Genomic DNA, 12,731 nt, shown 5'->3' on the forward strand with positions numbered 1-12,731 from the left:
TGGCTCGCCAAAGAACCACACCTCTGCTCCTCGGAGCAATGTCAAGCGGTCACGTGTGATAGCAACAGGTCACGTGGTGCCTCCGCCCCCTTCCCCTGACCGCTCCCTTCCCCTCAAAGCTACTTTTTTTGACCGCTCGTTTGCGCATGGGCAGTGGGGTCACGTGCCCCCAACGTCCGGCGTTCACCCCGCCCACCGGGTTTCCGCGCGCCTCTCTGGCAGCTGGTCACATGGTGAGGGTGGGGGCGAGGGGGCCGCTCTAGCAGGCGGGTTGCGTCTATGGTCAGGCCCTCCGCGTCCAGCTGTGGGGACCGCGCAGGGGCGTATGGCGCCTCGGGACTCGACTCCGAGGGCCCGATAACGGGCCGCCCCCCCGCTCTCGCTCTCGCCCTGGACTGAGGTAAGCACAGCCCCTTCCTAGGAGTCCCCGCCCCCCGCGACCTCCACGCGTGCATCTCGCGGCTTACGGCAAGGTAGCTCGAGGGATAGGGCGTTGTGAGGTGGCCCTTTGTGCTCGTGGGGAGGGGCGGGTCTTTGTGGCGGGCGGCGTCCCGCGTGGGCTCTTCCTTGCGCGGCGGGGTGACCCAAAGGAAGAGGCTTTTTTTTCTTTTCTTTTCTTTTCTTTAGACAGCCTCACGTGGCCGGAGGAATTGGTCATTGTTCTCCGCGGGACCGGCCCATGGAAGGCCGGGGAGGGACGGGAATCCTGGAGTTCCTTTTGCAAAGCCTGTATGTGGGAGTCCCCCGGTGGCCGCCTGCCCTCAGAACTCCCAATCCAGAAGTGGGTTTTGATACGAGATCGCTTCTGATTTCAGGATCTCCTCGGATCCGACCATGGCCACCTCTCGCTATGAGCCAGTGGCCGAGATTGGTGTGGGCGCCTATGGCACGGTGTACAAGGCCCGTGATCCCCACAGCGGCCACTTTGTGGCCCTCAAGAGTGTGAGAGTCCCCAATGGAGAAGGCACTGGAGGCGGCCTTCCTGTCAGCACTGTTCGGGAGGTGGCCCTACTGAGACGGCTGGAGGCGTTCGACCATCCCAATGTTGTCCGGTGAGAAGATGGTGGCGGCCTAGGAGCGAGCGGGTCGCATAAGGGGAAAGCAGCTTGTAGGTGGGGAGTAGTCAGCCGGGAAATGGGACTCAAGAAACCAGGGGATTTGTCTGGGGTTAAAAAGGATTGGCCCATGAATGACCATTTGTCTTGGCCAGGCTGATGGACGTCTGTGCCACAGCCCGAACTGACCGGGAAACCAAGGTGACGCTGGTGTTTGAACATGTGGACCAAGACCTAAGGACGTACTTAGATAAAGCCCCCTCACCAGGCTTGCCAGTGGAGACCATCAAGGTGAGTGGACCGGACACTGCTAGAGGGGCCAGTGGATTGGGACCTTTGTGGTAGGACCTGCTGGGCTTTTACGTGTGGTGCGTTTCCATTGCCTCTGTACTTCCAGGATCTAATGCGGCAGTTTCTAAGAGGCCTTGACTTCCTGCATGCCAATTGCATCGTTCATCGGGACCTGAAACCGGAGAACATTCTGGTGACAAGCAATGGGACGGTCAAGCTGGCTGACTTTGGCTTGGCCAGAATCTACAGCTACCAGATGGCCCTTACACCTGTGGTCTGTATAAAGATGGGTTGGGGAGGAGTTTGCACTCAACAGCAGAGAAGTCACATTGTAACCCTTAGGGCCGGGCCCTCATCCATTCTTCCTGTTTCCTTTAGGTTGTTACACTCTGGTACAGGGCTCCTGAAGTTCTTCTGCAATCTGCATATGCAACACCCGTGGACATGTGGAGTGTTGGCTGTATCTTCGCAGAGATGTTTCGTCGGAAGTAAGGAAACCAAGTTCCCTGAACCATCTCAAGTGCCCCAAGTCTCGTAATCATAAGCCACTTCTGTACCCAGCCTATCTTTTCACTTAAAGCCCTACTGGCCCCCATGCCCATAACCAGAAGCTGGGAAATGTCCAAGAATGTAGAACTGTATCTCTCCTCATTCTCCACGCCCCATCTTTTGACAATGACTGCTATCTTGTACTTTTCTTACCTTAGGCCTCTCTTCTGTGGAAACTCGGAAGCTGACCAGTTAGGCAAAATTTTTGAGTAAGTGACCAGCAAGGGTGAAAATAATTTTCCATTCTGAACCTTTCTCTTTGGCTACTGGCTCTGCCCCAGAGGTGGGGGGCTGGAAAAGCACCTTTCTGACCCAGTTTTTCTGTCTCCCATAGGCTGATCGGCTTGCCCCCAGAGGAAGACTGGCCCCGAGATGTGTCTCTCCCCCGGGGAGCCTTTTCCCCCAGAGGGCCCCGCCCAGTGCAGTCGGTGGTCCCCGAGGTGGAGGAGTCCGGAGCACAGCTGCTGCTGGTATTGGGGCCTGAGTTGGGCTGGGCTGGGCAATGGAGTGCTGTTAGAGACCCAAACCATTGTAGGCCCTGACATTTGGTTGTCAGATGGGCTGTAAGTTTTTATTGCTGCTGTGAGTAGTCATCCTAAGCTTGTGGTGGGGGGAGGAGGGGGAAGGGAAGTCGGAGTCTTTTGTTCCAAGGTTTCCTGATCTTTGCCTCCCTCCTCAGGAAATGCTGATTTTTAACCCACAAAAACGAATCTCTGCCTTCCGGGCCCTGCAGCACCCTTATCTATATAAGGGAGAAGGATCAGGCATTGGAGTGGCTGGACCAGGACCAGGACCCAGAGAAGGAAGAGAACCTACCATTTCCCTTCCTCTGGACACTTGAGTGGAGAGGACCCCGCCCCCTCCTCACTGAGGAGGCATTCTGTGCCTTAGCCTCTGTCTTCATCTCTGAGGCTTTGTATACCCCTCCCCTCATCTTTTTACAGAGAATATTTTGCTGCCTTAATGATACACCTCTTCCCCTCCAATTGAGGCATATTCTTCTTTCTACCTCCTCCCCCCTATTTTCCTACCCCAAGGAGTATTGTCTTCCCCTCTTACCTACTTTGATATAATGGGCTCCTTTTTTATACAGGAAAAAAACAAACAAGGAAGTATGGTCTTTTCAAAATGTTTCTTTCTCTGACTGGCTTTGCCTTTGGGGGCTTTGGGAAGACCACTGGGAATGAAGGGATTTCCTTGCTAAACCAAAGGCTTTCCTTAAATCACAGGGCCTAGAGTTAGTGAAGGAGCCCTTGTAATGTAGGGGTTACACATTGGGCTGCCAACCACAAAGTCAGCAGTTTGAAACCAGCAGCCGCTCTGTGGGAGAAAGACAAGGCTTTCTACTTTGGTAAAGAGTTACAGTGTTGGGACCCCACCAGGGCAGTTCTACCCTGCCTTATTGGGGCACTTTGAGTCAGAATCACCTCAGTGGCAGTGAGTGTGGGGAGAGTTCTTTAGAAGGCAGGGAAGAAAGGAACTCCTTTGAATGTAGGGTAAAATGACTTTTATTTTGGTTTCAACGGTTTCAAATCCAATCCTCCTGGTTATGAGAACGAACCCGTGGTTGTATTCCTTGGCTCTGTCCTGGATTTCCCTTTGGAGCCAGGCCAGGGTGTGCTGAGGTGGTCCACCATATGCAAGCCTAAGAAAGCCTGGAATAACCCCAGCCCCATGCACTCCTTGGACCTGTCCACATCCACTTAGGAAGAGGCAAAGGTTTTCTTATATTCTCCATCCAACCAAAACGTCAAAATTTTAAAAGCCTAGCTGTTCAACCAGCTTTAAAGGACGTTGAAAAGGATCCTTCCTTTTTTTTCAAACAAAAAAGGTGGTAGACCCTAGGTTTTCCTTAAGGGAGGAAGAAAAAGCTTTAGGAAGAGCAGGAGAAACCTGAAGGGCCCAGAGTCTCATAGAAAGGCACTGGGGTTGGCCCGAGGATCCTTCTGGTTCCGAAACCTCATTGCTAACCAAATACCAAGGATCTGCCAGAAAAATAAAGGGAGAAAGATCAGCATTTCGGAATCTCCTAAGACATTGAGAAAGGGTGCACATGGAGGAACTGTAAAATGTTACCTCTGTGAAGCTGAAGAAGAGTCCAACACCCCCCAGGATTTTCAAAGCTTCATCGGAATGGTTAAGAATCTTTTCTCCACATACCTGGCATGGAGGGTTTCGATTCTTGCAGATCTGAGGATTAAACATAATGTGTTTGGAGGATGCAATTGCTCAATTGTTTGAACCCAATACCTATAGTGAATGTTCTACGGACTAAATCAATTAGCTGTGTGGGATTTTAGTCTGTAGGACATTACCTTTGGTCAATGTTCTACAGACTAAAATCCCACGTGGCCCATTCCCAAGGTTCTACATATGCCCTCCTACCAGCACCCAGCACCAGTGTGAGAGAACTGCCAGAGGGACAAGCAGTGACATTCAGATGTCTTTCTGAGTCCTTTGTGGACCTTGCTCTAGCCCTGTTTCCTCCCCACTTGCCCAGACTCACTGCATAGCATGGTGTGTGATCCTGTTGATTCTGGTCCGTGAGGTTGAACAAACCACAACAATCGAGACTTCTTTCCAGTTCATTCCGGGTTGTGTTGCTCATCACCCACCAAGAAGCACTGATGAAATCTGTCTGGAGGATACAGGCAAAGGGTGGTCTTATCCTATGACACGTGTGGGGAATGTCTGGCCCCCGCGCCATGCAAATCCTGTAACATTTTCAATACTAGCTAACGTCACATGCCTCACCAAAGAAGCAGTTCCAGCCATCACATTAGGGGTGAGTTAATTAAAGGTTTGACCAAAAGTAGCAGCCTACTTTTTGAAGTTGCTAAATTTGTAGGACCCGAGAATAAGGCTATAAATACCAAATGGCCCTTGGCAGAATAAAGGTTCCCCACCCCTGCCCTACAATATAGGGCCAATATCCTGATTCCAGTTATTCCAATTCTGTTATCTCAGTACTGGGCGTTAACATCCCTGAGAGGCATGCAGTGTGTGTTGTCACAATTAAACATGCCCTTTTCAGCTTCTAAAAAATGAAAAATTAAGCAGACTATATAAAGCAAGGGGCTTTGAAGTCAAAGTCGGGAGCCTAAGAATATTATTTAGGTGACTGGAGTCTGAAAAAGCTACAAGCTTGAGATGTTTTTGTTTTTACACGAGGAAAAAGCAAGTAATTGAAAGGGTACTTACCTGTTTGCTTCTGTTAATAGCCAAACATGAGCAAGAGATTCCAAACTGGAAGATGAAGACCAAGCCAAGGATAATCATGTACTGAGACTGAGTTATGGAAAAAGTAGCCTGAGGTCCCTTTTTATTTCACCCATGATATTCTACATAGTCTCCTCCGTCCCTAGAACCACAATCCTGCCAGCTGGAAATAGTCAATTCTTGTACAGTATAGGGCAGGCCACCCCTGCCCTATACTGTTCTACGACTCCGATAGCTTCTGTCTCTTTAAATCGAGTCCAGCCAAACCCAAGCCTCTGCGCCTGCCCTGGGGTCCTATCCTCTAGCTCCTTGCTAGGCTACCCTGCCCTCCAGAGCACCCAGGTTCCCCCATCATTTCAGGTCAGGATACAAAGAACAGCAGAACTTGGTGGTGGTTGACAGCACCCACCAGTCCTGCCACGGCGATGAGGAGCAGAAAGACTCCCACAGCGATGACTCCTCCGATGATATGGATGCTGGACACCAGTCCCAGGCCCTTTCCCCAAGCGGCCACTCCAATGAGCAATAAGCCCACCAGCTAAGCGAGACATTTAGTGAATTAGTGCAGGATATGTCTCAAAATAACTAAACTGACAGCCAAAGGCCACAGGGTATTAGGAATTTGAGCAGGAAGGAAATATTGGTTGTGTGAATGTAAGTTAGAATGAGGGGGCTAATGGGACCAGGAACACCCGTGGGATTGGGGTGACCAGGAAAGGAGACTCAATACAAAAACTACTGTTTGGGGAGAAACAGGTTCACAGGCAGAATGGATAAATGGGGCTTTAAACCCGCGCCTTTCTGCTCAGTGTCTCTCCGCCCCACGAACCCCTTCATCACCGGAAGTACCCAGGAATTCCCTCTTCGCCGGAAGTTCCCAAGAGAATCTTCCCAGAACTGCCAGCACCCATCTCCCCACCGGAAGTCCCCTGGAGGTTCTACTCTCCTTTACACCCTGAAGCGCCACCCCACCCCACCCCCACTCCAAAACCTCACCATGTAGACCACGTTGAGGGCGCACAGAGCATTCTTGAAACAGGCAAAGCTCCCGCAAACCATCTTCCCAGCTCCGGGGACCCAGGTAGTCCCAGGGACTAGGGGGAGGGTCTAGGGGGACCGAGTTCTACGACTCCGATAGCTTCTGTCTCTTTAAATCGAGTCCAGCCAAACCCAAGCCTCTGCGCCTGCACGGTCCCACCCTGCCTCTGGATTGGAGAAACTCTGGGCTAATCCAGGACATTGATGGCCTGAATGCCAACCATTCTGCATTACGTCACTAACCCGCCTCCCAGCTGCTCCTGTAGGTTCTTCATTGGATGGAAGGGAAACCTGAGGACGGGGACTTCCAGAGATTTTCATAGGGATCAGATCCTAAACTTCAAAACCCCGGATTGAAAGCGGAGTTTTTTTGTGGCCAGACGTGGAAGAGAGCTAATCCAAGGGAGAAAACTCTGGAGAAACTGACGAAGAAGAGAGAGAGAAGGTGGGGCTTCAAGACCATCGCCTAAAGGCTCCTCCCCTTGAAGGAATGCCCCCCCCTTCCTCTTGCCCTGAAGTGACCTCATGATGACGCCATTATTTTGTTGTTGCGTCACGCTAGAGAACACGCAGAGGAACAAGCTATTGAGACATTTAGCGCGGCCCCGGGAGCCCCGGACTAGGCGCAGCAACACCCAGCAAATCCTCACACGTGTGCAAGTGTGTCCACTAGTGCATTTGTCCTGTTCCATATTTCCTCCTTAAAAGTTAATTCCATTCTCTGTGCCAGAAGAAAGACTGCAGACTTAGGGTCGGTGCACTGCAGTGTGTGACAGTGCCACAGGTGCGCACAGTGGTGTGCGCAACGTCCTCAGGGCGCATGCTTATCTGATCCAGGGCTTGCAAAGAAGGAGTCAGGGGTGGGGTGTGGCTACATGGGAAGGGAAGGAGGAGCCTCCACAGTTTCAGTCCGGGTTGGGCCTTATGGTTGATCAAGAAATATTTATTAAAAATTAAAAAAAATATATTTATTAGAGATTGTGCTGTAAGACAGCTCTTTCACGGGAGTGGGTTAAGGCATAGTTCCTCTTTCCCCAGGAGAAAGAAGCCGTTTTTTGTTGGAACAAACGCAAAGCCTCGCCTCGGCCCTACTGAATGATGTAAACATATGTACACTCGGCCCTGACGATGTCCGCAATGAAGTCCTGTTGATTAAGAGCCACGCTGCATGGCTTCCAGCTTGACCACTTAGTTGAGTAACCTTGGTCAGTTACTTAAGCTCTCTCTCTCTGCGTATTTCCTCATTGTGAAATGAGGATCAATAACAACAGCCCGTCACTTGGGTTGTTGGGGGCAGGGAGGGACATTAAAAGAGTTGATCATATATTCTTTTCTTTTTAATCATTTTATTGGGGCCTCATACAACTCTAATCACAATCCATGCATACATCCATTACGTCAAGCACATTTGTACATTTGTGGCCATCATCATTCTCAAAACATTTTCTTTCTACTTGAGCCCTTGGTATCAGCTCCTTGTTTTTTCCCCTCCCTTCCCTACCCTCTCTGCCTCATGAACCCAGGATAATTTATACATTTTATTACTTTGTCATGTCTTACACTGTCCGATGTCTCCCTTCACCTACTTTTCTCTTGTCCGTCCCCCAGGGAGGGGGGTATATGTAGATCCTTGTGATCAGTTCCCCCTTTCTCCCTCACCTTCCCCTCACCCTCCTGGTTTCCTTACTCTCATTGGTCCTGAGGGGTTTAATCTGTCCTGGATTCCCTGTGTTTCCAGCTCTTATCTGTACCAGTGTACATGCCCTGGTCTAGCCGTATTTGTAAGGTAGAATTGGGAATTCTATATTCTTTTTTTTAATTTAAATATTTCTATCTTTATCTGAAGACCAAAATCAAGAAAATAATTTATAGTCTGACAAGATGGTTTTCAAACACTCTTATAACCACTCTTGACACTGAATCTTGGTATTTTGCTATTAAATCAGAACATTTGATCTTCCCAAATTGAACCCGCCAAAAGTTTGTTTTTAAGGGAATTCTATATTCTTAATTCCATTTCCCCAGGAGCTCTTTCAGGTCTTCTTATATATGTAGAATGCTTAGAAGAGTACCTTCATAAAACAAACTCACTGCCATCAAGTCAATTCTAACTCATAACAGCCCCTGAGACAGGGTCCAACTACTCCTGTGAGCTTGTGGGTTACAGACCCTGTAACTTTTTAAAAAATTGTTTATTTTGTTACTGTTAAGTCTTTACAGCAGTAGTAAGCTTCATCTTTCTCCTGTGGGGCAGCTGGTGGTTTTGGACTGCTCACCTCACAGTTAATAGCCCAATGTGTAGCCACTATGCCTAGCATATAATAAATACACAATGCTAGTTATTATGCAGGTCATTTTATAGATGCTGCTTGGTAATTCTACATCTCCATCTACACAAATAATCACATCGTTCTATTCCTCTATCCTGAGAAGATATGCAGGAGAAGCCTTTGGCAGAGCCAGAGAAACATGAGTCTTGAAACAGAGTGGTTAGGTCAACCTTGACCTCCAGCCTCCTTACCTTCATCCTGTCCTCAGCTCCTCATCTGCCCTCTTTCTTTCAGATCCTACGCCGAGGGCAAGACAATGGTTTTAGGGGGAAGCGGACCTAAGTGGCAAGAATCTCAGTTGTGTGCTTAAAACTATTAAGTGTTATGGACCTGTTACCTATTGTGAAAAATGTAATTGAACATGGAGCATAATGGTTTTGTCTGATTTTTTAAAATTTATTTTATTTTATTATTTTTTTGCCTTAGAACATTCTTATTTAATATAGCCCTAGAAGTTTATCCAGAGCCATAAGACACCAAGGAGATATTAAAGGAGTCCAAATTGCCACAGAAGAAACAAACTCTATACGATAACATAATTTTATATATAAAACCCCCCAAAGGTTCAAACAAAAATTGCTGGAATTAATTGCAAATTGTGCCATGTAGAAAAAGAATGGTTGGAAACTGATTGTGATGGTTTTGTCTGATTATAACTCATTGTTCCCCTCTGGAACTCATTCTCCTCAAACCGACTTGGCCCCTTAAAGCAGCAGGAGGTTGTCAGTGGCGTAGGTGGCAATGGAGACATTACCTAGCCAGTTGTAAGTATGCAGGGCTCCAGGGAATCTGCAGAGTGGGTGAGAGTACAAATGTAAACTGGAATTTGTAAAATCCAAGTGTGTATGGGCTTCCTGTAAGAGTTTAGGATTGCACCTGGGCCTGACTTGCCACATTCTCCCAGAACCAACACCCATCTTAGTTAGCTACCTCTCACAGAAAGCCCTAGTACATTTGCTGAGGTCTCTCTAACCACCTGTTGGGAGAATCATAATAGGTGCAGGCTGGCAGGGTCAATGGGCCAACACTAGAGGGGGTGAGAGGTACTGAGGTGGTGCTGTCTCAAGCTGTGGGTTTGAAACTCACAGTCAGGAAGTGAGGCTGACTGACGGAAGGGTGGGCAGACGCGGGAGTTCTGGGGCACGTATGGTAAAAGGGGCCTCCTAAGGGCTGGGACCTTTTAGGCCATGGGCTTTGGGTCCAGAGGTGGTTGTTAGCCTGGCAAGACAAGTCTGGGCACCATGAATGCCCAGAGGCAGCTGGCTGTAGCTGCAGTGAGAGCAGAAGTCAGACGACATGAGGTGGCCAAGCGAGCTCTGAGCCGCCTCAGGAAGCTTGCAGAGAAAGTGACCGACCCTGAACTACAGGCCAGCATCCAGGCCTCACTGGACAACATACAAGGTAAGAGAAGGGTCAGTTTCCAACATGAGTGTTTGAGGGACCAGCTGGGACGTAGAAGGCCATACATCATTTCCCAGTCAGCCACTTTCTAGTCCCCAGGGGTGGAGCTGAGCTCTAGGGAAGAATACATTTGGGGAGGATGGAAGAGGACACGACACGGGAGGGGTGAATTGTCTTTCTCCGACTCTGGTCCTTCCCCCAGGGGATCAAAAAAGGGTCGCTCTGAGCTGACCCCTTGGCAATGGAGAAGTGGGCTAGCAAGGGGAAGAAGGCCTGTGAACTTGGTCCCTGCTTGGGGAGTACAAGACAGGAAGCACTTCGGGCCAGGAGGTTCTGGGACTGGATTATGTATTCATTCCCAGGACCCATTAAGAATCAGTGACCTCTTGTTCTCTAGCTGTAGGGGAAAAAACACAAAACAAAAAACAAACCCAAAACAAAACACAACAGCACAGACACTGAAACACACCATTCAGACTCGGGCTCCTAAGTCTACCATGGCACTCACATAGGTGCTGCACAGCCAAATGGCAGAGAAGTCCCCAGGATCCTTCTCAGTCATCTCTCCTCCCCATGCTCCTGTTCCTGTTCCCACCCACCCCCAAACCCCCCTTACACACACACACCTTCCGCTCTACCTCCCTAGTGCCATTAGAGCAAGAGATGACAACACAGGGAGGAAGTGCTGCCATGGCAACACCATCCCCACATCCTCCTGCCTGAGCCCCAGCCTTCACTCCTGTGGTGGGGCCCTGGCAAGGACAGCTTCTCTCCATTCACAAGGCCCACCGCTAGGGAAATGGTGGGACTGGGAGTCATCTCAAGCCTATGTTCATCTCGGTCATCTGTGAGAGAACCAACAGGACTCCTGGAAGGTGTCGGGAGGAGCACGTCTTCCATGGCACTGTCAGCCCTTGGAGCCACTTGGAACCTCTCCATTCTTAACTATCTATCTCGGGAGTCAGGAGAGGCTCTCCCCATCAGGGACACGGGTCTCTCTAATGGGGGAGGACACCCAAGCATGGTTTGGAGCAGGAACAGTTTGTGATCCTAAGGCAACAATCTAACTGACCCCTTCCCCAGGGCCCCTCCTGCCCTTGCTCATCTGAGGCTGGTGACCTCCCATGGCTGCTTCTCTACTGCTTCTTTGCCCTGAACTTCAGTCACGCTTTTCCATACAGTATTAGGGGCTGGAAAGGCTGACCTGGAGGAGAGGGGCAGGGGTGGGATGGCCTCCCAAGGAGGGAGGGACTCCAAGCCCCACCCCTGTAGGCAAAAGAGAGGAGAGAGCTGTAGGTGGTTACTGGGGTGCAGGTGAGCTGTTCAGCTCTGGAAAAGGAAGAGCAAGGGGTAGCAAAGGTGGAAAACTCCACTCTTCATAAGCAAGTTATCTCAGTCCTTTTGTTCCCATTGAACAAAAAGGAGAACTGAAATCACCAAAGGAAGGGAAATTAAGCCAGAGCCCCACAATTCTTCACTTTGATCATCTAAATAGACCCCTGAAGGGCACCCTGTCCTGAGCATGTTGTTCTTCGGGTTCCACAGACAGACGTGTAAAGTGTAAAGGATGGTGGTGAGTCAAAGGCGCTGGGCTAGGATGGCCTAGGTGTTGGGTACAGTCCTCTAGGATAACAAAGCCAGTGCCCTGCATCCAGGTTCAGCCCCCCCCCACTCACCCCCCAAGGCCAAGCATGCTGCTGACTGGCTCCTGCCTCTAAGCCGCCCACGCCCACGGCCACACTTATTATAGTCTTAGGCTGCCTCAGGATGGTGGGATGACAAATCAGAGGGAGCGCTGAGAGTCCTGGCCAGGGGTCTCTAAGGCTGTGAAGAGCTCCTGCCTCCCCTTCCCCTTCCCAGGAGGCTTGTGGCCGGCCTAACCCCTTCACCCTCTCAGTGTTGGGTTGGCCAGCATGAGTTCTAGGGTCCCTGGCAGAGTGGGAGACACAGCAGACATTTTCCATTCTCTCTGCCTACCCTCTCTTTAACCTTCTGAAAGTATTCCACCCCACAAACCTCAGGAGACTGAATGGGAGCTCAGGAGAAGCAGGCTCCCTGTCCAGCTGCCTCAGCTGGGGTGGGGGGTGGGGGCAGCGAGGAGGTGTGAGGTTGGTGTCTCCACTAGCCTAACATTTTCTTCTGATGGGTTCCCCACCCACCACACAGGAGGAGAGATCTCTGTTCTCTGCTTATCCCCGCTGTTTCTGAGGCAAGCTTGGAGCTGCGGTTGCTATGGAGACCAGATGCATTTTGGGATGGGGGGGGTGCTGTCAATGGGTAGGCACATCCTTTCTCCCTCTCCCTCCACAGGAGCCTTTGACTCGCCCAGGCCAGGGCTTCCAGTGTCCCCAGATTTTTTTCTCTCCCTCTAACCCTCCCCTTCTTCTTACCCTGCTAAATGTCAGCCTGTGCTCATCCCAGGGGACCACTTTCCAAGTTCACTCTGGGAGAGTCAGGCTCCAGTGGAAAGCGCAGTGTATGACTTGTGTGTGTTGGGAAAAGAACCCATCCAAGGACCCGAGGAGGGAGACACGGGGTACTGGGAAAGGGAGTTCAAGGCCCCTTACTTTCCCACTTCAGCTGCCTCGGAATTGACAATATCCCCGAGTCTGCCCCGTTTTCTCTTCGGCCTGTCCATCCACATGTCGATTTTTTCACCCTTGTCCTTAAAGGCCCCATTCACAGGGACACTTCCCAACCCCGGTGTGAAAGAGGAGGGGGCTAGGTTGTTGGAGTAAGTGAGTCCAAATCCCAGGAAATCCAGCCCAGGATTTGGGGAGGGGAATCCAGTCCTGGGTTTTGCGCCGCCCTCGCAGACAGCCGTGCTGTTGGAAAAGGAGGTGGTGGT

The 12,731-nt window shown here is 50.4% G+C and overlaps 3 protein-coding genes across 3 annotated transcripts in view; 2 read left to right on the plus strand and 1 right to left on the minus strand.

The window, feature by feature from the left end:
* Nucleotides 1-260: 260 nt before the first annotated feature.
* Nucleotides 261-3,026, plus strand: CDK4 (cyclin dependent kinase 4). Its single transcript, XM_045291554.1, has 9 exons — nt 261-400; nt 628-729; nt 816-1,052; nt 1,211-1,346; nt 1,453-1,620; nt 1,725-1,834; nt 2,054-2,104; nt 2,230-2,365; nt 2,575-3,026. The coding sequence occupies exons 2-9, from the start codon at nt 680-682 to the stop codon at nt 2,734-2,736; spliced, it is 1,050 nt and encodes a 349-aa protein (XP_045147489.1). The 5' UTR covers nt 261-400; nt 628-679; the 3' UTR covers nt 2,737-3,026.
* Nucleotides 3,027-3,387: 361 nt separating this feature from the next.
* Nucleotides 3,388-6,261, minus strand: TSPAN31 (tetraspanin 31). The gene is made up of 6 exons (XM_004700501.2): nt 6,111-6,261; nt 5,485-5,652; nt 5,097-5,177; nt 4,402-4,533; nt 3,972-4,085; nt 3,388-3,880 (listed from the first exon to the last, which is right to left on the minus strand). The coding sequence occupies exons 1-6, from the start codon at nt 6,171-6,173 to the stop codon at nt 3,806-3,808; spliced, it is 633 nt and encodes a 210-aa protein (XP_004700558.1). The 5' UTR covers nt 6,174-6,261; the 3' UTR covers nt 3,388-3,805.
* Nucleotides 6,262-9,723: 3,462 nt separating this feature from the next.
* The window catches only part of AGAP2 (ArfGAP with GTPase domain, ankyrin repeat and PH domain 2), a 17,347-nt gene continuing 14,339 nt past the window's right edge, over nt 9,724-12,731 (plus strand). The window contains exon 1 of the mRNA XM_045289026.1: nt 9,724-9,894. Coding sequence (XP_045144961.1) covers nt 9,724-9,894 — 171 coding nt within the window. The remainder of the gene's footprint in view (nt 9,895-12,731) is intronic.

Source organism: Echinops telfairi, unplaced genomic scaffold (genome assembly GCF_000313985.2).
Source record: "Echinops telfairi isolate 266 unplaced genomic scaffold, ASM31398v2 ScPeMD7_2;HRSCAF=8, whole genome shotgun sequence".
Classification (NCBI taxonomy): Eukaryota; Metazoa; Chordata; class Mammalia; order Afrosoricida; family Tenrecidae; genus Echinops; species Echinops telfairi.

Excerpts from the sequence above, each read along its gene's own strand:
- CDK4 (XM_045291554.1), top strand. The coding sequence starts at position 680 with ATGGAAGGCCGGGGAGGGACGGGAATCCTGGAGTTCCTTTTGCAAAGC. Across the intron at positions 2,105-2,229 it reads CAGTTAGGCAAAATTTTTGA|GCTGATCGGCTTGCCCCCAG; the intron begins GTAAGTGACCAG and ends TGTCTCCCATAG. Across the intron at positions 2,366-2,574 it reads CCGGAGCACAGCTGCTGCTG|GAAATGCTGATTTTTAACCC; the intron begins GTATTGGGGCCT and ends CTCCCTCCTCAG.
- TSPAN31 (XM_004700501.2), bottom strand. The coding sequence starts at position 6,173 with ATGGTTTGCGGGAGCTTTGCCTGTTTCAAGAATGCTCTGTGCGCCCTC. Across the intron at positions 5,653-6,110 it reads CCCTCAACGTGGTCTACATG|CTGGTGGGCTTATTGCTCAT; the intron begins GTGAGGTTTTGG and ends TGTCTCGCTTAG. Across the intron at positions 5,178-5,484 it reads ACCAAGTTCTGCTGTTCTTT|TACATGATTATCCTTGGCTT; the intron begins GTATCCTGACCT and ends ACTCAGTCTCAG.